General features: G+C 37.3%; 2 protein-coding genes across 13 annotated transcripts in view; one reads left to right on the top strand and one right to left on the bottom strand.

The window, feature by feature from the left end:
- The window catches only part of LOC139986319 (kinesin-like protein KIF13A), a 157,990-nt gene that overhangs the window by 128,691 nt on the left and 3,968 nt on the right, over positions 1 to 25,331 (top strand). For 2 of the 7 annotated variants that reach the window (XM_072001539.1, XM_072001544.1), the window contains exons 4-25: positions 6,423 to 6,691; positions 8,733 to 8,980; positions 9,165 to 9,282; positions 9,634 to 9,846; positions 10,362 to 10,625; positions 11,014 to 11,263; positions 11,357 to 11,499; positions 11,882 to 12,229; positions 12,695 to 12,871; positions 13,112 to 13,634; positions 13,770 to 13,991; positions 14,080 to 14,346; positions 14,453 to 14,635; positions 14,768 to 14,959; positions 15,043 to 15,336; positions 15,436 to 15,611; positions 16,058 to 16,226; positions 21,270 to 21,344; positions 23,000 to 23,151; positions 23,983 to 24,316; positions 24,675 to 24,940; positions 25,058 to 25,241. In XM_072001539.1, coding sequence (XP_071857640.1) covers positions 6,423 to 6,691; positions 8,733 to 8,980; positions 9,165 to 9,282; positions 9,634 to 9,846; positions 10,362 to 10,625; positions 11,014 to 11,263; positions 11,357 to 11,499; positions 11,882 to 12,229; positions 12,695 to 12,871; positions 13,112 to 13,634; positions 13,770 to 13,991; positions 14,080 to 14,346; positions 14,453 to 14,635; positions 14,768 to 14,959; positions 15,043 to 15,336; positions 15,436 to 15,611; positions 16,058 to 16,226; positions 21,270 to 21,344; positions 23,000 to 23,151; positions 23,983 to 24,316; positions 24,675 to 24,940; positions 25,058 to 25,241 — 5,067 coding nt within the window. The remainder of the gene's footprint in view (positions 1 to 6,422; positions 6,692 to 8,732; positions 8,981 to 9,164; positions 9,283 to 9,633; positions 9,847 to 10,361; positions 10,626 to 11,013; positions 11,264 to 11,356; positions 11,500 to 11,881; positions 12,230 to 12,694; positions 12,872 to 13,111; positions 13,635 to 13,769; positions 13,992 to 14,079; positions 14,347 to 14,452; positions 14,636 to 14,767; positions 14,960 to 15,042; positions 15,337 to 15,435; positions 15,612 to 16,057; positions 16,227 to 21,269; positions 21,345 to 22,999; positions 23,152 to 23,982; positions 24,317 to 24,674; positions 24,941 to 25,057; positions 25,242 to 25,331) is intronic. The other 5 variants (XM_072001540.1, XM_072001542.1, XM_072001541.1 and 2 more) reach the window with 5 other exon arrangements.
- LOC139986332 (uncharacterized) overlaps positions 16,466 to 25,331 on the bottom strand; it is a 76,907-nt gene continuing 68,041 nt past the window's right edge. The window contains exons 1-4 of one of the 6 annotated variants that reach the window (XR_012453363.1): positions 21,280 to 22,293; positions 20,958 to 21,134; positions 17,328 to 17,546; positions 16,466 to 17,254 (exon numbers count right to left, since the gene is read on the bottom strand). The gene's annotated coding sequence lies outside the window, so the exon portion shown is untranslated. The other 5 variants (XR_012453366.1, XR_012453364.1, XR_012453365.1 and 2 more) reach the window with 5 other exon arrangements.

The following is a 25,331-nucleotide window of genomic DNA, read 5'->3' as shown; positions in this document are numbered from 1 at the left end:
ATGAAATTCTATGTACATACATAAATCCTCGTGCCCTGTACCTGTCATTGGTGATCTGCGTTAACGATATCTGACGGAATCTAGCGGATTCTCCTGCGAGGCGACATAGATTTAGTGGAGGGAATTGGGATTTATAGGTAGCATCAGATAGTGATAGATTTAACTGAACGTAACCCGAGGCAAACCTAACTTCTTGCTTCCTAATCTTATCTAATACGATGTTTAGATAATCTACTAGCTTTCCTGTAACGTAGATTTGGTAGGAGGAATTCGAATCTGTGGCTAAGTTACACACGACGGTGTAACTAATTTTAAACTTAATTCGAACTTTACGTAGCAACGTTCGAAATTTCTTTGCAGTTTCGAAATATTAGGTCGTCGCAAAAGTTTCTTGTCCTTTATAAGGGAATAATAGATGCACCACATTTTTTCTTTTATATTAATTTATCGAATTACGTTGCATCCATTTTGTAGTAATAGAAGAAACGAGAGAAACTTTTGGAAGAATATAGAGATTTTATAGCCATTCCTATCCGAGCATTCATTTTCAGAATACCAAAAGTTTTGTTATCCGAAGATAATATTAGCTTGTCCGAAAAGTGTCTTTTCTTCGCAAATATATTTTTCACAACAATGCACCTTTGTACAAAAGTGAAACCAAGTCTGTGAAATGTCGCGGTGTTTATCTCAACAGAACAAAATGGATAATATAAATAATATAAAACAAAAAACATTGTGCGTCTATTATTTCCCCATAAAACGAAAGAAACTTTTCGAACAACCTGATAATAAATTTAATTATAAAATAAAATAATAGAATAGAATAATTGCTCCAGCCTGTATGTAATTAATGTCTCAGACGATTCCACTAAATATCGTGGTTAACTAGAAAATATAAAACTTACAAATAATTCTATGTACTATCTTAAGACACCGATCATTGTTATTTCTGAATAGAGACATAAGCAATCTCAACCTCTCGTAGAATTACAACTTTAGTTCACCGCAATACGGAATAAATAATACGAAAACACTCATCGATTTTCCTCTGCTTGCATATATTTTATTAGCTTGTCCGAAAAGTGTCTTTCTTTCGCAAATATATTTTTCACAACAATGCACCTCCGTCTAAAAGTGAAACCAAGTTTGTGAAATGTCGCGGTGTTTATCCCAACAGAACAAAATGGATAATAATAAAAATAATCTAAAACAAAAAACATTGCGCGTCTATTATTTGCTCATAAAACGAAAGAAACTTTTCGGACAACTTGATATTTCCCAGTTGCGGATTTTTCCCTTTCGGATATGGACATGTTTCATTGACGTTCGCGTATACAGTGTATTCTTTTCTTCGGTCGAATCGAACGAATTCCGATTATGTTGTAGATAATTTGGAAACTAGTAATAAATAACATGATAGGTTATACGCGTTTAACATTTCGACCTTGATTTCACGGTTCTTCAGACAGCCACACCCAACGTAACACGTAGCTGATTAAACTCCCTTCACGTGGAACGTTTCCACGTACTTACTTTGATCAGATTCTGGTTTCATTAACATTGCACAAGCGTGTCGCATTACGGATTTGTCGCTTCGCTGTGGTCTTTAAGTCTCTCCGTTCCGACGAGATCGTCATTAATCGGCAAGAATCTGATTATTTACCGTTCGTTGCATAGCGAATGCAGCGTTGACGGTCGCGTGACTGCTAACGAGACTGCGGATGTTCGAACGATTTTATGTTCTCGCGAACGTAATTAGAGAAATAGTGTCTAAATAGAAATTTGTTCGAGTCTGCTAAATATCGCGATAGTACGCTGCTTCGGATATTTTTTCTAATTTTCCGTATCGCGTGCAACCTGTGGATTTTTCCGTCACGACTTTCCTTCTTCGCTTTGACACGAATTTTGATTTCAAAATTCCACTCGACAAATTTCCTGGTGAAAAGGACAAAGGAGAAAAAGCCGAGCGTCGATTGTGATCTCAATGATTCGTAGATCTTCAACGCGCAAAGAATTTATTCGCTCGACGTAAATTTTGATTCTGAACATTTTTAACCGTCCTTTTCTCGCGAGAGACGAAAAGGAAGCTGGTTTTTATGCTGCGTTTAAATCCGAGAGAGAATAATACGGAGAGAAGCAGCGTCGATTAGAGGCCGGCTATGCGCTTAAAAGCGCACGGGTTAAGGATTAAGGAAATAATACTGCCAATTGAAAGACAGAGGGAAATAATAGCGAATAGCGTGTGATAACAGAAATTTATGCACTGGCGTAAACTGCAGGTTGGTTATCACAGTTAATTGAAACTTGGCTAAAGCGAGTCGCTGATTTTCAAAACGCAATGCAACGACGCAATATTCAAAAAAGCCTCAAGACGATGAGGGAAGAAATAAAACGAGTCTGGTTTCTAAGAGACACAAACGTTTTCCGATTAATCTAATGACAGGGAAGGTAACGATATTTACTATACAACTAGCGTGTGTTACATGGTACTGGTACTATTTATGACCAAACAACTGGTTTAACATTGTAAAAGTCCTGTGAAAACGATTGTACAGGACTATAGTCGCTGGTAATCTTCAGAGGCGGACGCGACTCTAAATAAGTAAAGATAAAAAAAAAGGAACATTTCTAAACTTAAGTAGCGTAGAAAGCATAATGGAAAAATCCACGATAATAAAAATGTACGTCGTCCATTATAAAGAGTACACCTTTAGAACTTAGCGTTTGCGGAAAACTTGACTCAATTTGTGTTTCACGGAGATTAGATAAAAAACAAACAACCTTTTCAAATTATCGATATACGCCGGTCTGAAGCGAAACTATACACAACTTGTGAACGACAGTATATCGCGCAAACTTTTTTATTTAAGATACCGTTTATCAGCATCTATAAACTATATGTGCAGGAAATGGCACTCTAAACGTTCAAACGTGAGAAAAGAAGCGAAAAAGGTGAAAAGAAAGCAAAGCAGCGTGAAACGTACAGTGCGGAAGAAGAAGAACCAGAAGTGAAAACGATCAGAAAAAGGGAAAAGAGAAGAAAAGGAACGCGAGGACTAGAAATAGAAGACAAAGAACGAAAATGTGCAAGATAATGGAAGGAAAAACATGATAGAAAAGGTCCTAATCCCCGACCAAATGAGGCAGCAAGCGAAAGAAACGCCTGTTACTGATTTTCTACGTCGTTCGACATCCACGTTCACCGTTTTCACCTAACGTTTTATTTCTGCCGATAAGGCGAGAACACCCAGTTCCACCCCGTGAACAAGATCACCGCCACCCGCTTTTGCGCGACGAATAACACAATTAGAGGGGGCCAACGCCGATAAAACGTGGACAGTATGAGCACGGTTCACCTTACAGAGACATTGGCCCCTTTTTTCCTTTTCTTTCTGCTTTTAAAGCGAATTAACCAAATGGAATCGAAGTGGAAATGTCTTTTTTTTTATTTCGGTTATTTCTCTTTACAATTTGTTCGATTGGACATTCGAAGAATTCTTCCAGCTATGAATTACCACTTGGGTGACTATCCTCGGTAGGATTTCATCTTGCTAATGCAACGCGTATCCCATGGGAGTTCCATAACAAGTCAGTAGGATGCTTCTTTTTTAACCTTCGTTCAACCTGGCCTTTTTAGGTTTCCAGGGCTAGTCGATTAGAACGTTGCGCAGCTCTTTTATTACGTTTCTCTGAATTTCCCCTTGAATGGTTGGTATTTTTAGATCTTTCCCTGGATCTTCCTTCGCGATATATCACGATGAATCGACAACTGTTGCGAGTATAATTGATCGTAGCTATTTAAATCTAGCGACGTGGCTCGTTGCTGCTAATCCCAGTAGGACTGTTCCATAGGTTCGTATGGGTTTGATCATTGTTTTTTATATCGCTAATTTATTTTCTATTTCGACTTTTGATTTTCTGGTTGTTAACGTTCATTACCTTCTGACCTTTGTATTTTCTATTACCTTCTTCGCGCGATCTTCCCGTTTGCGAGTTTCGAGTCTAAATCCTACCATCAGCAGCCTATCTACTTGACCTGTTTACTTTGAGGGATGACTATGTCGTTCAGCTCGACACTTGATGTCTTTCGCGAAGTGAGAACATGATGTGTTTGCATCTGTTTGCGTTTGCTTTCGTCGTTTCGAGTTGCAGCCAGTTTTCTGCTTTTCGGATGCGATCTTGCAGCGTTATAGTTGCTGCTCTTTTGCCATTTTGTGCGGTCTATGTCACAGTGTAGCGTGTACAGAATTGGTCCTAGAAGGATTCTCTGAAGATTTTCCTAATTTTCCAGTATGCGTCTTTGACCCTTGCCATAAATCTTTCCATTGCTCGCGTACGATTCAAGCAAGCGATAAATTTGCCTCGGACAATGATTTTTAATTACTCGCGGTAATCTCCGCGCCAGACTTTGTGGAATAAGTTTCAGGCTTCTCGATATCCAGGAAGAGAGTAGAAATTCGTTTCACCTTCTGAATATTATAATACGTAACGCTGTACTTTGGATACTTTGCGCCTATCATTTTTACGTATTACGTGTATTTTTTTAGAATTTTAAGTTTCCCTCTAGCGCATAATAAATCCACATTATCCGCTGCTTATAACAAATAGCTTCGCTTAGGATGTTCCGCATATGTTTTCATGTCACGCGCACTCTGTGCATTTTTCCATATTTAAATTTCCTATAAATGCAATAGATATTCGCATAGTCACGATAGCGGTCGAAAGGGAGAGCCATTGACCCTAGCGTGGGCGATGACGACGACGACGACGACGACGACGAATATTGAACTTCCCTCGACGTTCGATCACTGCCGCGATGTTAGAAAGGAGGGTGAACAAGAAAGAAAAAAAAAAAAAAAGAAAAAGGAACAAGATTACGCACTTCTAAAGACTCTCGCGTCTTCTCGCACTTAGCTGCTCGCTTGTCATCGATCAATCGGATTGCACCTCTCCTCTGCTCATCGTCTCAAGGGATTATAGCAGGATAGAATGCTTGTACGTCTTATGAGAAATTGTAGATGAGAATGCGAACTTAAACCTGTTAACGTTCGAGGAAACAATGGTGTCAATTGGGGGTTAAGCCTGTTGGAGGATGGTTCGCTGTTGATCGTCGCGGTCTTACAGGTTTCTTCGAGAGCCGAGGATTTAAAGGAAGATTTACAAGTTAATAATGGGGTGAAAAAATATGTTTGCATTATGAGAATCGTCGAGAATATCGATTATGGTTTCTGCCCATGAAAGGGTGGTTTGTCGGTGATCGAAGCGACGTCAGTTTCTTTGAAACTGATTGGAATTAAAAGGAGACTTGGACGTTAACGATGGGTAGGAAAATGTGTTTGACGTGGAAATTTGAATACGCGTAATTGAAAATTAATTGAGTTTACCGAAGGGTGATCTGCCTTGGTTTGCGCGATCCATCGTCTTGCGATTTTTCGACAGGATTTCAATTGGAACACGTTTCATCTATAAAACTTTATGAAATCGAGTTGCAGTCTGAGTGGATCATAGTCGTAGCCCGACTAAAATAGATTCTATCACTAACGTGCTTCGATTTGAACTCTGACTTTAGTCGCAATTTTATAGACTAGAAATTATTAAAATTTTGCTGTGGTTCATCGGGTTCGTGTTCTACGTTTGAAACGGTCCATTAGTCCATCCTGCGCTCGGTCCTGATAACATCTAAACGCCAACCCTCGCTCAATTACTTCATTTACATAACTCGCCCCGTGGCTAAACATTTCCAAAGAAGGAGTCATAAAGCCTGGCAAAAATTACGGGATGTCTCTTATCTCTTCGAGGTGTAGTGGTTTTATCGCCGAGATATAACTTCTCGCAAAGACAATCCTTTTAGCCCGTTTCATTAACTCTGAGGCTGTGTATAATAAGGAGAAACAACAGGATTTTCCAGATCGATGTACGTGTCTCGTAAAAGTCACAAATTTCGGGAGAAAAAATTCAGCTTCGATTTCAATTTTCAATTCCGTTACATTGGCAAATTCTCTCGTCAAACATCCGTCGAAATGAAAAGAATTAATCAATATTGATAAAAATAAAATTTTAATATTATAATAATAAATAATATATCAAATTAAAATATTAATAAGGAATTTAACAAATTTTCCCACAGGTTGATACATTAGGTTGTCCGAAAAGTTTCTTTCGTTTCATAAGGTGATAACAAATGAACAACAACTTCTGTTTTATATTATTTTATTGAATTAAGTATGATCCATTTCGTTGTACTTCTATTATTGCGTTTGTGCATAATTCAATACAATAAAACAAAAAACATTGTGCGTCTATTATTTTCTTATAAAACGAAAGAAACTTTTCGGACGACCTGATAAATACGACGATGATCCGATGGTCTATATTTTTGTTAACAATTGATCGAAGTTAATAAGAAAGCTAATTTTGTAAAGGGTCCGGGAAATCGTACACGATGATGGGAAGCGGCGAGAACAAAGGTATCATACCACGGCTGTGCGACAACCTCTTCGACATGATCGCGAAGCAACAGAGCTCGGAGCTTACTTACAAAGTCGAGGTCTCCTATATGGAGATCTACAACGAGAAGGTGCACGATCTGCTCGATCCAAAGCCGAACAAACAGTCGCTGAAAGTCAGGGAACACAATGTCCTGGGGCCGTACGTGGATGGACTTAGTCAGCTCGCCGTCACATCCTTTCAGGTAAGGGAAGATTTATCGATATTCGTCCCATCCTTTTAATCATTCCTTTTGTGTGCGCATAAAGCATTGAAATATTAAGTTAGTAAGTGCCTGAAACTCCTGGCAAGTAAAATAACGAAGAAAGTAAAATTGAGAATTTCCTACACTGCGAGTGTTGATGACTTTCGCGTTAAACGTTTTTCGTATCTTTTCATATTTGTTAAACAATATTATATCTATTTAAATGTAAAATTACATCTCGTATAATTACATTGTCTCACTGGCATTCTTTTTCTTTCAAACTTTCTTTCGTTCGACGCTGTACGCGTACGAGTTACGAATGACAATCGAATTATTAAAATTACATGAAAATTGTAAATTGTAAATTGTATCGTTCAATATACCGAGATATTTAATATTATTTGTTTTATTCGCAACATAGGCGAGATACTCGAGTATATAAATTACGTATAAATTATACTGTCGTATTCTTTCGTACGATATATCTTGTTTATTCTAAATATTCTTTTCGATCGAGTTATTTATCGAGAAACGAAGACTAGGAACACGCTTGTCCGGTTTTTCCACGATACGGCAAATCGCACCGGTGTTATTTATCGCTTGTTTCGCGTGTAAATGGCATATTGCCAAAACTGAAACTGTTATGATCGATATCCGTCATTGCGGTGCTTCGACGATTTAATTCCCGCAATAATGTACTATCATCTGCAATTAAATCGCGAAACGGTGAATTTTGTAGCTTTCGAAATTAATGATTTCGTGTCCTCGCGAAGCGCAACCCAATGTTATGGGCAAAAGCGTGGCTTCGTTTTACGAAATTAATAAGAATCTCTTTGATGTCCATTATGAAATTGATATTCATTTCCAAAGAACGTTAAAAATCGTTTATTTTCTATGTTGATGAAGTTGATTGAACTGTCGCGATTACCACCGATCCAATGACTTTTACTGATCGCTCGACCGACGTACGAACATTAAACGAACGAAGGTGTATAACGATACACGATCCTTTCAGAAAGTAAAATCAGGTCGTTTTACATGTATGCGAAGCTAGTGGTTACCTCTTTTATGCAACAAACACGTTTCGTGCATACCAGTAACGCGTGATAAGTTTCAATTTGCTTCATCGACTGTGAACTACGATACTATCGTGTCACGTTTTTCGGCTTTCCTTTGTATCGTTTCGATGCGATCTCTTTTTCCATAGAAGTCGCGCGCACAGTCGTTCGATCCTGTAGCTTTTAAGGGAAAACTTAAGAAACGTTTACCTAGCAGCTTCTTCCTTCATATTTCATGACGTTTCGTTTGTATTTCGCTTCACCGTGTCTCGGTCAGTTCTCTACGTTTCTACAAATTAACGGAAACTGTTTACCGTGTCTGTCGGAATTACGCTGAAAGACTCGAATTTTCCAATCGATCTGTCTCTCTCTCTCGGATTTTCAAAATTACAAGACGATCTTGGAAAAGACAGGCACATATGCGTGTAAGAATATGGAAATCGTTAGAAAGTCCAAATATCTTTCTCTTTCTTTTATATCCAACTTTTAATGATCCTCAGGATAATCATAAAAAGGAGACAGAGAAAGACTTTGGAAGTTCAAAGAAACGACGGATACGTAAAATTCGAGAAACGAATGGAAGTGGTTCCCTCGTAAAACTTGGGTCTCGATAGGCGAACACGAAAGTCGGAGAATGTCAAATCGGTTTTCCGGTTCTCGGAATACCCAAGAATCTCCTCGTTACGTCACGCTCGCCAGCTACCGATCCGTTGCGATCGTTAAATCCAGCATTCCTGCCGAATCGACTGAATTTCCCAACAGAATCGCCTTAATTTCCCAACTTTTCCATGCCAGCCATCCGTTCGCCGGTAACCCGAGCCCAGAAATCACCTTTCACCAAGTCAGTCAAGTCACCCGAGTAATCTATCAACGACCGGATGATATGGTCGATGCCGCTCGAAGCTGTATATCGCGTGTGCGATTCGAGCGGTAACGAGAGAAAAGTGAAATTGGCGTCACGAGTTACTGCAATGATTTCGCAGGACATCGACAATCTGATGGCGGAGGGGAACAAGTCGAGGACGGTAGCTGCGACGAACATGAATTCCGAGAGTTCACGGTCGCACGCTGTATTCTCCGTCATCCTGACGCAAACGTTGACGGACTCGAAGAGCGGCGTCAGCGGTGAAAAGGTCTCGCGGATGAGCCTGGTGGACTTGGCAGGGAGCGAAAGGGCTGTGAAAACTGGAGCGGTGGGCGATAGGCTTAAAGAAGGAAGCAATATAAACAAGTAAAGTTTCCTTTTGTTGGCACGATAGAGCTAATCGTCTAACGCGGTTAGAAAACGTTGCTTGTAATTAAATATTTACCGTCTTCTACCGTGTTAATAAGGCTAGAAGTGTTTGCGTCTGTGGCCTGGAAATAGACGAGAGACGTGATGGATCGTGTGATATAAGAGAGACAAATGTTTGCAGATCCCTAACGACGTTGGGTCTAGTCATTTCGAAGCTGGCGGATCAAAATTCCGGAAGTAATAAGAATAAGGACAAGTTCGTGCCGTACAGGGACTCCGTTCTAACGTGGCTGTTGAAGGTATCGTTTGATATATTTGGAATGTTAGATGCGACTAGCCTGCTAATTGCTAGGTACGCAATGGGAAAGATACGTCGGTACGGTAAAGAAAGAATTAACACAAAATTATTAATATAAAGGGGTGATGAGGATGGTACTTTTTGATTATAACTTTCAATATGAAGAGATTCGTTAATAATTACCAAGTAGGCTATAACTGTGCCTAAAAAGAAAAAAATAAATAAATTAGACTCTGTGGATGTTAAAATACAGAGAAATAATTAAGAAAACAAAGTTTTGCGATCACCGAGATTTAATTAATTTTAGAAGCAACTTCTTTCATTTATAACCATGCTGTACTTTTAATTATAGGATAACCTTGGCGGGAACAGTAAGACCGTAATGGTAGCCACTATATCTCCTGCCGCGGATAATTACGAGGAAACGCTTTCAACCCTGCGATACGCGGACAGAGCCAAGAGAATCGTTAATCACGCGGTGGTCAACGAGGATCCAAATGCAAGAATCATTCGGGAATTAAGGCAGGAAGTGGAGGCGTTGAAAGAGATGCTATTACATGCAACTGTAAGATGATTAAGACTCGTTAACATCGTTGTATTAATTATGCGTTAGACCGGACAGACAAACATGGCCATCAGAGCTGGTCGGTAAAAACTTGAAGAAGTTTCTTACAATTAGCCGTATTAGAAACTTCCCGTCGAAGTTTCACATTTTGTCAAGAAAATTACAAGGAAAGCGTCGAAGAAAACGATCGAGATTAATTCCCTTAAATACGAATAATGTGATATTTCAACGAGAGACGAGATTCCAACGAAGTTATGAAACTCGTTGAATCGAGCAGATTTATTTAAAAAAAAAAAAAGGCGTAAATAATTTACAACATAGTTATAAACTATTGGGAATTTAATAAACTAGATAGAGGAAATAATCTTAAACCGATTCCTCGAACTTCCTACTTCGTAGTTCCATTTCAATTCATTCAGGATTTAACAAACAACTACATTCGTAGAAATTACTCGAGAAATAATTACTTCTGCGCTCCACTAAACTTAGGATTCTCTTTCTTCCGGAAATTCTAGGGACAAGGATCGATAGTGGGCCAGCAACGCACAGACATAACGGAGAAGCTGTCGGAATCGGAACGATTAATGAAGGAAATGTCGCAAACGTGGGAGGAAAAACTGGTGAAAACCGAAAGGCTGCAACACGAAAGGCAACAGGCCTTAGAAAAAATGGGAATCAGTGTTCAAGCCTCTGGTATCCAAGTGGAAAAGAACAAGTATTATCTCGTAAATCTAAACGACGACCCTAGCTTGAACGAGCTGCTAGTTTATTATCTGAAGGTACCTAAAAATTTTTAATTACTTCCGAATGATTAAACTCGTATTAAAGTATTAAGACACCCTCTCTCATTTTTAATAAAATATTGATCACGAAAATCGTTAATATATTAGTAGCCTATAATTTTGTCATAAAAATATCATTTCTCAATATCTTTATCATGTAATATGAATTTATGCCAGTAAATTGTACTAATCTTACAAAACTATTCGTCGCTTCTCAAATTAGATAGTTGCCAAATAATATTTTACACATAGAGTCACTACGTTTGCCAATTGTATCATAATTACTAGAACATTCTGTATGTGTAACATAATATATAAAAAAACGTACAGTATAAAGTATAAAATACATAATACAAAATATTGTGCTCGTTGTGTTAATAATTAGGAGAGGACTCTGGTTGGAGGACGTTCGGCAAAGACAGAGCAAGACATTCAGCTGCACGGGCTTGGTATTCTGCCTGAACACTGTGTCATCACGATAGAGGAGACTGGCCTCTATATGACACCATTAAACGGTGCTAGGTGTTTCGTGAACGGCACTCAGGTAGTAGAGAAAACGCCGTTGTTACACGGTGACAGGATCGTCTGGGGAAATCATCATTTCTTCCGGGTGAATTGTCCCAGAAGTGCAACAGGTAACGCTTAATGGATATCACTGATTGAATTCTTTGAGATCGATGTGTGACATCCGAGAGTCTGTATGTATATGTGTGTCCCTCTGTTTATAGCGATCAACAGTGAGCCTCAGACGCCGGCACAGAATATTGATTACACTTTTGCACGAGAAGAACTGATGCTTAACGAGTTGTCGAACGATCCTATTCAAAGAGCCATCGCTAGACTCGAGAAGCAGCACGAAGAAGATAAACAGGTATTCTTAGGGATTGATGATGTTTGGCGGAGATTCTCAAAGATATTGCTCATATCCAATAGGGAATATCGCATATTTATTTCAAAAGTGACACAAGTCCAACAATTTTTTCAAGAAAAGTGAAGAACTATTTGAAGATTTACAAAAAATTACCAATTTTCTATTTTAACTTCTTTAAAAAACTTCTTTGATTAAACTATGTTAGAGGTCATATAATAGTAACCTAATTAACTGTATAGCCCTAAATTCCATATTTACTTGGGAAGGTTCAGAATCAGATTTTATTATATGAAATTCCTCAATGTTGGATGAAATTGTCACAGCTGACTGTTACTTCCCAGTTTTATCTTATCAAGTACCATCAATGTGTTCCTGTATCTAGGTCGCGTTAGAGAAACAGAGACAAGAGTACGAGCGACAGTTTCAGCAACTTCGCAACATTTTGTCTCCATCGACACCCTATTCCCCTTACGTACCATACGATCCCCTGCGGGGCAGTCAAAGTAGTAAACTTCCTGCTTGCACGCCAACCACGCAAATGCGAGTAGAGAAGTGGGCCCAAGAAAGAGACGAGATGTTCAAAAGGAGTTTAGGCCAATTGAAAGCGGACATCTTAAAGGCGAACGCATTGGTGCAGGAGGCAAACTTCTTGGCGGAAGAGATGGGGAAGCAAACGAAGTTTAGCGTCACTTTACAGATTCCGCCAAACAATTTAAGTCCAAATAGAAAGGTAACGCATGTGCTGTTTCTTATTGATTCTTATTACATCTTTAAAGTAATGGAATTAAGGAATCTTCAGAGCTTGGTTCTGAATTCTTAAAACTCGTGTTTACAGCTTTTAAATAATTTGGAATCTAATGAAATTGCTTTTCCTGATCTTTTCAGATTATTAGAGGTGAAAATTAAGAAACTTAATCGAAATATATCACTATGCCTATGTACCAACTTATCCATCAAATACTTCATCACAAATATTTTGTTACTTTATTAATACTTCTTACTTTATATATCTTCTGAATTCTCTATTCTTCGCTCTCTTTCTTATCTTGTTTTAATTTGTGATATAATTTTCCAATTTCTCATCAATTATCATCTTTTTTTTATATGCATCCTTTTCGTTCTAATAATTTAATTTACTTTTGAGTTGTGTTTATTTATTTCTGTTCATTCTGCTTTCACACTCTTCGACATGCAGAGTGTATTTTTTCAGCGGGGCGCCTTCGTCAGCGAGCCTGCGATTCTAGTGAAAAGGACAAACATGGGCAGCCAGGTGTGGTCCATGGAAAAATTAGAAAACAAATTAGTCGATATGCGGGACATGTACGAGGACAGAAAGGATCCCAACAATTGTCAACGATTACCTGCCATTAAGGTATACTACCTAGTTCATTCCAGTTTTTTAATACATTTTTGACTGGCTATTTTATCCAAAATGAGGAGGAGGAAAATTGATGATATCAAAGTTAATCGGATACAATTAAAATACACACAATTTTACAAAACTTACGTGATTCTGTGCTTATGCGAACACGAGCACATATTCATAGCCAGTCAGCAATGCATTAAACAGTAACTAGAGAAACTATGTAAACCTGGACGGTTTGTAAATTAGGATGAAGTGCCCGGGAAGACTCAAGACCCGTTCTACGAGTCCCAGGAGAATCACAATCTCATTGGAGTAGCGAATATTTTCTTAGAGGTTCTGTTTCACGACGTTCGGTTAGATTATCACACGCCAATTATCAGCCAACAAGGAGAAGTCGCTGGACGACTGCAGGTCGAGATTAGTCGCATATCTGGTCACTTTCCTCAGGACCGTATCTGCGAGGCAGCGTCAGAATCGTCGAATGACTCGACCTCGTCAGAACCTGAGGATTATTCCGGATCGAGCTTCATCACTTGTCGCGTGACCATCAAACAAGCAACTGGTTTGCCTCTGTCACTGAGCCATTTTGTATTTTGTCAATATATGTTCTGCGGACATCCAGATCCCATAGTGGTCCCAGCCATCGACAATTCCGAACAATTAACTTCGAATTGCCAGATAGGGCAGAGAGACTCTCTGGTGTTCAAGTTTAATCACACGAAAGATTTTACCGTGCCCATAACGGAGGAGTTTATCGAACACTGTAGCGGTAAGTGGTGAATCAAATTGTTTGATGTCTCAGTGATACGATAACTAATCCTATTAGGCTGCTCTCTAAGATACTTTTAGATACGTATATAGATATGGAATTTTTAAATACATAGAAACACATTTTCATATACAGAAGGGGCCTTAAGCATAGAAGTTTGGGGACACCGAAGTGCCGGATTTTCGCGAAGTAAACCAGGTTGGGAAGTCGAGCAGCAACTTGCAAAAGCTAGATCTCTGGCTGATCGATGGTCAGAGTTAACGCGGAAGATCGAATTGTGGGTCGAAATCCAGGAACTAAACGAACAAGGGGAATATTCACCGGTGGATGTGGTTGTGAAACAAGATACATGGACAGGTACATTATATACTTGTCTTTTTTTAAACATATTAAAATATCGTTACGTTATAGCTCATTGCTTAGCATGCAATTCATATTTTTTTAGGAGGTATTTATCAGTTACGTCAAGGACAGCAACGACGAATACAAGTTCGTGTGAAACCAGTACAAAATTCAGGAACATTGCCCATAATTTGTCAGTCGATATTAAATATAGCAGTTGGTAGCGTGTCTGTAAGGAATCGTCTTCAGATTCCATTGGATAGTTATCAGGACGAAGACTTAAGTATACTAAGGGAAAAGTGGAGCGAAGCTTTAATGAGAAGGAGACAATACTTGGATCAACAGATACAGAAACTCATTAACAAACAAGGTATATTTTTCGTATAGAAAATACTTCAACCTTCCATTGAAATCATTATACAACTAATATTATACAATTAATTTCAATGTATAATGTACAATGTATAATTACATAGATAAAACTGAACAAGATATTGAACGAGAACAAAGCCTCGTGGATCAGTGGGTCAGTCTCACGGAAGAAAGAAACGCAGTGTTAGTCCCTGCAGCAGGATCAGGTATTCCTGGTGCACCTGCTGACTGGAACCCCCCTCCGGGAATGGAACCACACATACCTGTTCTCTTCCTTGATCTCAATGGTACGTTAAAAGGATTCTACATATATTTTGTGTAAAATTATTCATCTTTTTGTGAACTGCCACAATTTGCCCAAAATCGTTTATATTTAGCAATACACATTTAATGATCTTTTAACAATCGAATATTTACAGCCGATGATCTTTCAACGCATCAGTCGGGAGAAGAAGTCTCCGTAACCGGGTTAAATTCCATCTTACCAAAGGAACATGGCAATAAATTCTACAATTTACCCATAATTCGTCGTATAGAGAAAGATGTGTGCGCTATCGCTGCTTGGGATTCCAGTATACACGACAATATACATCTGAACAAAGTCACAGATGGTAAGATATACAACAATAAAAATGTAACGTTCAGGAATTTATAATATTCGGAATCTTCAATTCTGTCTATAAATATATTTTAGCAAACGAGCGGGTTTTTTTAATTTTGAAAACAACGGTGCGCCTCTCACACCCGGCGCCAATGGACCTTGTGCTGCGTAAACGATTAGCCTTGAACATCTACAAACGGCAAAGTATCACAGACAGAATCTTCAAGAGAATCGTTCGTACCGACTGCTTAACTCAAACTGGAGTCACTTACGAAGTCGTGTCTAATATACCAAAGGCTAGCGAAGAATTGGAAGATCGCGAGAGTTTGGCACAAATAGCTGCTAGCGGCGAAGACAACAGCTTATGTGATGGCGAGACTTACATCGGTAAGTCAGCTTTGATAATAATTACGCAAAATCTTGTACACTCAAGACCAAACATACCTAAAAATATAATTTAAACTCACATGTCTGATGTTTGCATAGAAAAATATACGCGCGGTGTTTCTGCGGTGGAAAGTATCTTAACCTTAGACCGATTACGACAAAACGTCGCGGTAAAAGAATTACTGCAAGCACAAGGTCAACCACTTATGCGCAAGACAGCAAGCGTACCCAACTTCTCGCAGGTACTACTGCCTCTCCGCCGTCTCGGACGCACTGTATGCTTTCGTTTAATTTGTTTTTCTTTTTTAATCTGTTTATCCTATAGTTGGTATTTTGTGCTCCACTTTTGAGTCCAAGTATTTTCTTATTTCAGTCCAAACCAGTAGTAGTTTTAGACATTGTAGTATCATTAGTTTCGAAATTTCATTGTATTCGCTATCCTGTCACTTTTTCTAAATTATCACGGTTTGTCCAGAATCATTTGGCCATATAAACACCTCGGTACAACTTAACAAATATGACATTTAAAAGAAATGTTTTCATTAACTTTTTTAATTTTTTAAATGGTCGAAGAATGTAAAAGAGGGAGGGGTCACTTGTGGCGTCGTTTATAATTGGGGAAAGGCCTTGAACGGCTGATTGATTTTGGACAGACTATAGTTAGATCATACAGTATCTCCTGAGATACAGATAAGTAACGTGATACGCCGACTACTTGCAGATCATGAGATCCGACACCTCGATGGACTCCTTGAACGTCACGCGTTCTGAAAGCGTGACTGATCTCAACACAGAGTTGAACGGGCTGCTTCATTCGCGACGTGCATCCACGGGTCACACCAGAAACGATGAGAACTTCGTTTCTGCGCCAGCTAAACCATTCGGAATCGGTAAGCAAACTTTTCATTTCTATCCATTACATTTTTCCAACGAAACATTTCCAAACAACAAATTCAACGATCATACGTTCTATGATTTCTTAATTGCACATCCAACTGAAAGTGTATGAAACAATTATACGTTTGATATTTAACGTTTGTAACAATGAAGAATTTTGGAAGAATATATAATTTATGAAATCATAGAAGATAAATGAAATTTCGATTGATACTCAAGTTAGAAGCTAATGTAAACGATAAACGAAGGATTCTTTTTTTTTTTTATTATTATTATTCACACAAAATATTCACTCATACAATTCATTTTCTCATTCATTAGTTCATCGTTCATTTTGTAGTAATCCATTTTATTAATTCGATCGATTGCATATATCACTTAATTCTTCGATTGTTTAATTGCAATAGAATTAACATGTTACTATTGTTCATAATAACTTTTAACAATATCTCCAACGGTGCTACCATAAGCACGCCAACAAAGAGGTAATTCCCAAGATTTCTTGCAAGAGAGTTCTTTTGCTACGCAAGCGTTTTTGCCATGATGTTGATGAAGGCGTAGCTAATTTAGCAAACGAATATTATTTTGTTTGGTTATTAACGCTGCTCTATGATCGACCACAGAGCTTGCTACTTTTTTGAAGCGCAGAATTTTACGCTAAATGGATTGCTACTTTACATTAAAAGTTCGAACGAATTTTAATTTTCGACCTTTTAGTTTTCTTTTCTCTCTCTCTTTTTTCTTTTCTCTTTTTCTTTTTTCTATTTTCGTTTGGATATCTTTATGACTTATAATCTTATGCGAATCCATCATTTGATCGAATGCAACATCTTAGTTTGCTTAAATCACAATTTGAATTATTAATAATATTTAAACGCTTTGATAAATTTTAATGGCACTGTGTTTTGAGGACCTTAGTCTTAGAATAATATATCGACATACGTTTTACGATCACTTCTCGTTGCCTTGATTTTTTGCTTTCTTGAATTATATTCGACGAAAAAAGTCTATTCATTCATTTCTGAAATGTGGCTTATGCAATGTTTCTTAATATATTATACATATATATATATATATATATATAAATATACCACCTTGCCATGATAGTCATTCTAAGATTTGCCCTAGTTTTTGATTGTCTTAAAATTCCACTGTTATGTCCTCCTTTGGTATTAGACATGTTGTTTCTGAATAATGGAAGATGTTCATTTCATCCGTTTCCTTTTTCGTTCGTTTTTATTATTAAGATTTCATGTCATCCATCGTTAGCGTTTCCTTATATCGTGTCCACTGCAAATCAAATTTACTTCTATCTTTAAAATAACAAGAATTTTGATACACTTTGTGTTCATGATAGATCAAAATATTTTAATGGAAATTTTCAGAAAATACTCGATAACAAACCGTACTATTTGTTAATTCATCGATATTATTTTTTAGGAAATTATTGTACGGAAGATTTCTCGGAAACGATGAAACTTATAATATCTCTAATATTAAATAATATTAATTAATATTTCTAATATGAAAAAAGAAATGAAACTTTCAAGTAATAAAAATTCTATGAAATTCTATGAAAAAGAAGAACACCATACAAGGAAATCGCTCAATCACTTAGAACAGACACGATCAAACAGATCGATCACTCTCCTTAACGATGTTTGGTAAAACCGATCTCCCTCTTAGCGAATTACCACTACACACTGGAACTTCGTATTTATTCTATTTACAGCTTCTATCATACTGTTATGTCACCACGCTATGTTCAACTTTTACGCACGATTTTTGCCACTATTTAGCAACGTTTATTAAAGCTTTCCTAGTAAGAAAAAAAAAAAAAATCACATGAACCGTGATATCATGCAAGAAAGGGAGAGAGAGAGAGAGAGAGGGAGAGAGAGGGGCGGGCCTAAAGAGAGTTGAGCATGGTAAAAAAAAAAAAACGACCTACTGTTTTTTTCTTCAGATCCGCCTTTACTATAGCGTTTATTAGCAGCGATATTTACAAAAAAAAAAAAGCTCCACCACTTGTTACAGAGTCTGTTTGATAACGTTCATTAACTAGCTTTATTGATAATCAGCAGAATTTTGTAGCAAAATTAACACGAACGAGTCCAAGCGATTATATCAATAATACGCAACTTATATCTCTGTTCCTCTGTTTATAACACTACGTCTACTACTTCTACAACTATTTCGGCCCACGCAAGGCTCCATTCTGAACTCAGGTAAAATGGAGTCTTGATTGATATTTGATTGATGCCGTAACAGGCAGTGACGATTTAGTATATAAATATGTCTCGTGAGTGGTTGAGTCTGTCTGTTGTTTTAGTTCTTCCAGTGCGCCTTAAATATATATGTGTGTATATAGTGTATCGATGATGCTTCACTACTATTTTCTCTTTTTTTCTTTTTTTTTTTTTCTTTTTTGTGATCCTAGCAATGTTCAGAACCAGAAATGATTCATATCATCAAAATCAAATTGTGTGTATTGTAATACATTTATAAACAATATTTCGTGTATCTTTAATCTTTCAATTTCACTAACACTATGGTAGAAAGTTGTTTATCAGTGTTCAACGTTTCGATTAAATGGATAACCCGAAGATTTTACATTTTCTGTATAAGACTATATTCTTGTTATTGTCAGTAGTTGAATGAAGTTTGAAATTTGATGGAAACTTGTCAAAGATCACAACGAACGAACAGTTGATGACAAAATTGTTGTTACGTTTAAAGGTAGGATCATAATAGTTATTATTTTATTCTTTGGATAAATCTATCACACCGTTCTGAGCTGAAAAACCTTTTTGCACTTTCTTACATGGGCTAGGGATAAAAACCAAAGAACATCTTAAACCTATCGATTAAGTCTATCGATTGTATCTAGAACTATCTTCTAGTTACTATTTATTGTAACTAGCGCATCTGCATATAGATGGCGAGCGCGACTGGCGTTGTCATTGTCAACAAAAATCCTATTACGAATATTTCGCTTCAAATGATCTAAACTCTTGTTCTGAAAATTGCTGATGCCTTCTCTGTCTATGTGTCGAACGCTGTTTCATTGCAACAAGAGCAAATGCTGTTTTAGTTTCACGATTTTACTGTTGCATGCCGAATGCGTTTCCTTGTGTGCCTCTAAGCAAGCATATATCGGCTCGTCTATGTTCATGCGGATTGTTTCTCTTTGGCTCACATCTTTTACACGATGATTTGTCTGCGTTGCTGATCATGATCGACGCTTAACGAAAGTCACGTCAACGCATTGCAAAAGCAAGATGAAAGAACGATCTTCTCTCGTGTCTATCGCAGTATCTATCAGAGATCACCATGCGTAGAAATCATGTTCACTAGCACTGTATATCACGACTATGGTTATCTATAATCTATACTATACTATATCACGAATCGCAGTCGAGAAGCATGGGTATTTGAACAATTCTTTCGCAAAAGTTTTTTACTAGAATAGAAACGATTTCTATAGTTCTGTTTTTCTTATCCTTTTTCTTTTTTTCTTACTTCTTTTTTTTTTTTAAATCTTTTTCTTCTTTTTATCGACGACTCGTCGAAGTTTGAGATAAGAAAGAGAATTCGTAACGTTCGACGAGTTATCGAGATTGGTATCTATGTTCTAAGACTGAATTTAAGAGTGAACCAGCGTGCATAAGATGTTCTTTTTTTTTTTTTATCATGATCGAGTTATAGTCGAAGAGTAAAAAAAGAACAAATTGAGAAAGATAAGATAAGATGGCTTGTAAAGTTGTTCTACTTTTACTGTCTCTACCTGTGAATGTGCTATTAAGCGATATTTTAGAAACAGACGTAGGGTAACTGTATCATATATGTGTACATATATATATATATATAAATATTTATTGATTAATGATTTAGGTGGACGTGCTTCTGAAAAACAATTCAGGATCTTTCTTTTTTGTATTATGAATATTTCCTTAATTAAATGATATCGTTGGTCTTAATTAATTAAAGCAACTAAATTGTTTTTCATTGAAGCGAAGAAGAAGGAAGAAACTTACAAGTAACTAAGAAAATGGGAAGATATATTTCAAAGGAGGGAATAAATATTTATTCGTATTTGGAAGAAGAATTTAGCCAACTATTCTTTATGATGAAAGACCCATTTTCTTTATCCGCAGGAAGAATTAGTTTAAAGTCGAACGAAGCGAAGAAATACAAGCAGACAAGTTGAGAATGGTGTAGGGGGCAAAATTAAGAGTAATTTAGTACTGCATGAGATTATTGTTTCGGCCATAGTGAAGCATGCTTTGCGGGAGGATAGAGTCTACATATTTTTAATGCTATCGACTGTACAGTAAAAATCCAAAGAAGATACCGCATTGAGAACAGCCCGAGATCATTACCATTATTGACTTTAAACTAATAAAATGCTATCGTTAGCATACTTTATGACAAATCCACGATGCATATGAGATCATAAATTACGATCAGATCTCTTCGTTAATGATATTTCTAAACTAGAATCCTCTGGATAAATTCATATTTCTAATCGTACGAAATAACTTTGAATTTTAGAAGATTCCTAACAAATATTTTCTCAAATAAGATTAAGAAAAATATCTTTCGAGTTTTAATTAACGTATTGGTGCATTTTGGATTGGTTGAAGAATGGCGAGTTAAATCGTTTCACGCGTACAAAGAATCTCAAAATGAAAAAGGAACGAAGAAACGATTTGAAATTGTACCTCTGCAATATTTTCTACTAAATTTTACAAATATTTGTACGCGGCTATAATAACTGCTGTCGACACGAATATCTTCGATATGAGACGCAAAAGGTGTACACTGTACGCTGATCTGGTTTGCCTGATTGTATCAAGTGTCTTCTAGCCTACAGGCATGATCGATCACACGTGACAAGCCTGCAAACAGAAAGAAAGAAAAATAAGAAAGGTTTTGTCGAAGGCTCGCCATTAAGAGGAGAACAAAGATGTAGTGTTTAGCGATCGACGAGAAAAACCGAGTGCCGTGTAATCAGTACGTCTATCTCCTTTCAGCGAGACCAACCTTCCTGAATTTGAACCTGAATCTCAACTCATTGACACGTCTGCAACAATCCACCTCTGCCAAGTGTAGGTGACACTCGCTGTTGATGGCTCTTTCGAACTGACATTGCCACGAGAATTCGTCGATTTTATTTCAAATTATTCGTGTAAATTCTCGCGGAAATTTCGTATCTTTCGTAAGAATGCGGGATCTATGGATCCTCGCCTCTGAAGGAATCGAAATGATATTTTCCAGGGATTCAACGCAGCTCGAAAATAAGTTGGGAGATATTTTAAGGAAAGAAATTTCCTCTATTCATTTTTAATGCAATTTAAGCCTTTCTCCAATATTTTCTATCAAACGTCTTATCTTTCTGCTGCAATAATAGAATAGTAACGTATACATTAGTGATAAGGTAGAATTTCATACTCTTAGCTTTCACATTTAGCAAACGAAGCTAACAATAGTATCAGTAGATGGACACTGCTAAATATAAGAATTTTTCTAGAAGCTAATTCACTGGAGAAAGGATTAAAACTTAATATTCGTTGAATTTAATGAATTTTTGAAATAGTCGATTTTCTAAATCAATGTGGCGAGTTTGAAAGAGTCCATTCGATCATTCTCGTAGTGATTAGTAGATCGTTTCGTTTCCTTACTCCTTATTTCGATTATTACGTAGCACTACGATAATAGATATCGATAAGAATCACGATTCGTTTTCTTTTTCTTCTTTTCTTCGGTATTTATCATTTTTCTCCGTAGTTACTGTCCTTTATCGGAACTGCAGCCTCACTGTGCCGCAGTGCATAATTCTCCGTATGTGTTCGATGTTTTATCGCTTTCGATTACCATACGGTACCTTTCTCATCCTCTGTTTTGCGTTTCTTCCAGGCTGCCTTATATTCCACGTATTATGTGCTTGGATCTTGCAAATCTTTATAGTACTTCATTTCGAACACTTACTTCGATTCTCGAGTACAAAATTTTACCTCACATGGATCATTCTGACACATAGAAATACATACGAAACATGTTTTATCGGAAGAAGAACGAAGAAATGTTAGGTGGAAGACGAGAAATAGTCGAATCAATTATCAATACACGAAATTAGCGTATAGAATTAGATACGTAACCGAAAACATTTTGATAATTATACAAGTACTAATTATAGACTGTGGATTTTTATGCAAATTACGGGAAATCTGTAAATGCAAAAACGTACAGAAGGCAACATCAACAAGACAACAGTACAAGGACCCTCCATCTACTCGTTACTCACAATTACTCAAATTATCGAAATAATTCGTTACGCGCCTTACTTTGTGAATAAATAATTTAATTAGAAAAACAAATCGTCGAATACGTGGAATATACCCGTTTATCCTTTTCATTGTTTTTTTTTTTTCTTTTTTCTTTAGGAACAGCATGGACCACATTCCTTTTGTTCGATATTATTGCAATCACTGATAAATGTGTATCAGAACCGACCTGGCACCTTTTAGTGTAATCATAAACCCGATTAAGTGGATGTTTGATATGTTGGAACCCAAAAGAAGGAATAAATCTAAATCTAAACGAGCAATCACAAATCAATCGATTCTTCCCTTTACCTTTAATCAATTTTTCTTTATTCACGGTGGCCAGATCGGCCCTGATATTCTTTACAATTTCTCACAGTCTTCGCAAGAGCGATATGATCACATGCGACTTTTATTGACTCGATAATGTTCGTTTTTAGCATCTCCGAATATGGTCGGTGGCAAATTGGGTCTACGAATGACCACTCTACACGAGGAAACGTCGAACACTGGCAACCAGTTGTCGACGCCCGTACACGACGAGGACGAAGAGAAGAGCGACGCTGATTACTCGGAATATGACTCGTACCAGGTAGTACGCGTTCTTAAATCTCGAAAATTCATTGGAAATCGTTTTCTTTGTCTTTGTTCTTTTGCAGAAATCGTTGTCTTTGTTACGTGATCGATATATTCGTATTTTATTCAAAAAAACTCACTTATATATAATCAATCAATGTAATACAATTTCGAGTCTTCAATTTGAAGTTTCTACAGTTTTAGTTAAGCTTTCGTATATCTTGTCATTTACCTTAATAACTTCTATGTAGTTTTACAATTTGATAAATTTGAACTTAGAGAAACGTTGATTGAAAGATATAGCAATGTGTTGTTTGAGCTTACGCGGTTCAACGATAAAACGTAAGGAGCATACGCGTAAAGTGAAAACGGATCGTCTATGATCAGACACGCTTTTGCAGCGAACGTAACGAAAATTGTGGTATTTCTATAAGAGCTTTTGAAAGGACGATACCACAAAGTTTTCATTCGTATGTTGGCGAACGATTCTAATAATTAATTTTTTAACGATTTATAATTATATAATGCGTTTCTATAAAAGGAACGCCTTAACCAAAAGCAATTCTTAGAGAACTTAACCATTAGAAAATCATCTATCACAGACAGAGAAATTGTTATCTTTGTTTAGAGAAGAAACATTGTATCTGTATCTAGAGATCTGAATCCCCGAAAAGAAACGATACGAAAATACAATTACGATTAAATACTACTACAGGTATAAAAATGAACAAATCGTCGAGAAATATCAAGTACAATTGTTTCTCCTCTTTGTCCACGATTAGAAAAAAGTTATTAAGTTGCACGATATCATCGTTGTCACAATCAAATCACACGCGATTACGTTCAGGCACCGGCGAAACCAGTAAAACCGCTAACTTCTTCACGCACACTGGATTCTCTTGTCGAACTTCAATCGACGAAGATCAACACGCCAAGCATGAGCAGCAGCGGCTACGGTTCGCAAGCCGTGTCTACGACCAATCTCACGTCCGAGGACTCCATCTCGGTTAAATCTATCAGCGTGGACGAGACACCAGACTTGGAATACAGGAATCTGTTGGATTATAAGAAACCAGAGAGAATGGACAGCTCGCTGGTGGAGGAAACGCCGGAGGAATATATGGGTGAAGTGACTAACGCGTTGGGCAACTTGAACGTGATGGAGAACACTTGCGGCGAGGGTTAGTTGAATGGCTCTCGAAAGAGCAAATACTTAAAGTATACAGGCGTGTTAAGACGAGCGTCGAGTGAAATAGTTGCTGAGAGATTGTATCGTAAGGGAAGAATAGGCGAGGAAGAAATAGAATAGTCGAAGTTTAACAGTTTAACGAGAACAGAAGAGTTTCCAGGTTGTTGTTTGCTATTTCAGATTTACTTAAAGTCTCGGGATCGATAGATCTTTATGCATTTATGAGAAATTTGAAATCCGTTTTTAGAAAACGTTTAGTATATAGTTCCTTTCCCCGTTGATTTAATATTCTTTTAGAATTTTATAAACGTACAAACAAATATGTAAAACGGATCTTTTGTATATCGCAGAGCATACTAGAAAGAACTTAGACGAGACAGGTGCCTACATGGACGCGGACATCGACAGTCCGGTTTCTTCGACGAAAAGCGATAGCGATGCAAATACCAATGTGTCGCGTACAAGTTCTACTCATTGTCAGAAGAAGGATATACCGAGCCAGAATTTGAGCAACAGAAGGAAAAGCGACATGGAGATTAGTCAGGCATCAAATTCTGGAGAAGACAGCCCTCTGGAGGGTAGCTCGGTTGTACACACGAAGCTACCACCAGGGAAGGTAATATTAATATTTATGCTATTGAACGAACATATGTATCCCGTACATTATTCGTGTCGTAATTGACTATGTCAAATTAAATCGACTAATCTTATAATGTTAATATGACGATTACAGGTCGTACGTCGAAGGAAAGCTTCTACTAGCACAGGAAGGCCTACGAGTTCTCAGCACAGGGCTTCGTTCCCCATGGTCCGTCCACAAGTTTCAGAGAGCAAAGCAGCAGCACGACTCGAACAATCAATGCAACCTAACATTCCCTATGAAAACGGTGACAACAGCTCCTCTGAACGAATCGATGGTAAACAATTATTCATAGTAAGAAAGTAACTAGCGTTTGTTAACGAATCTTTAATAAAATTTCGTCTCTGTTTGTATAAAAATTTAATAG

The sequence above is a fragment of the Bombus fervidus genome, chromosome 4 (assembly GCF_041682495.2).
Source record: "Bombus fervidus isolate BK054 chromosome 4, iyBomFerv1, whole genome shotgun sequence".
Lineage (NCBI taxonomy): Eukaryota > Metazoa > Arthropoda > Insecta > Hymenoptera > Apidae > Bombus > Bombus fervidus.
The sequence above is the reverse complement of the archived record's forward strand: the minus strand, read 5'-3'. Positions and strand labels throughout refer to the sequence as shown.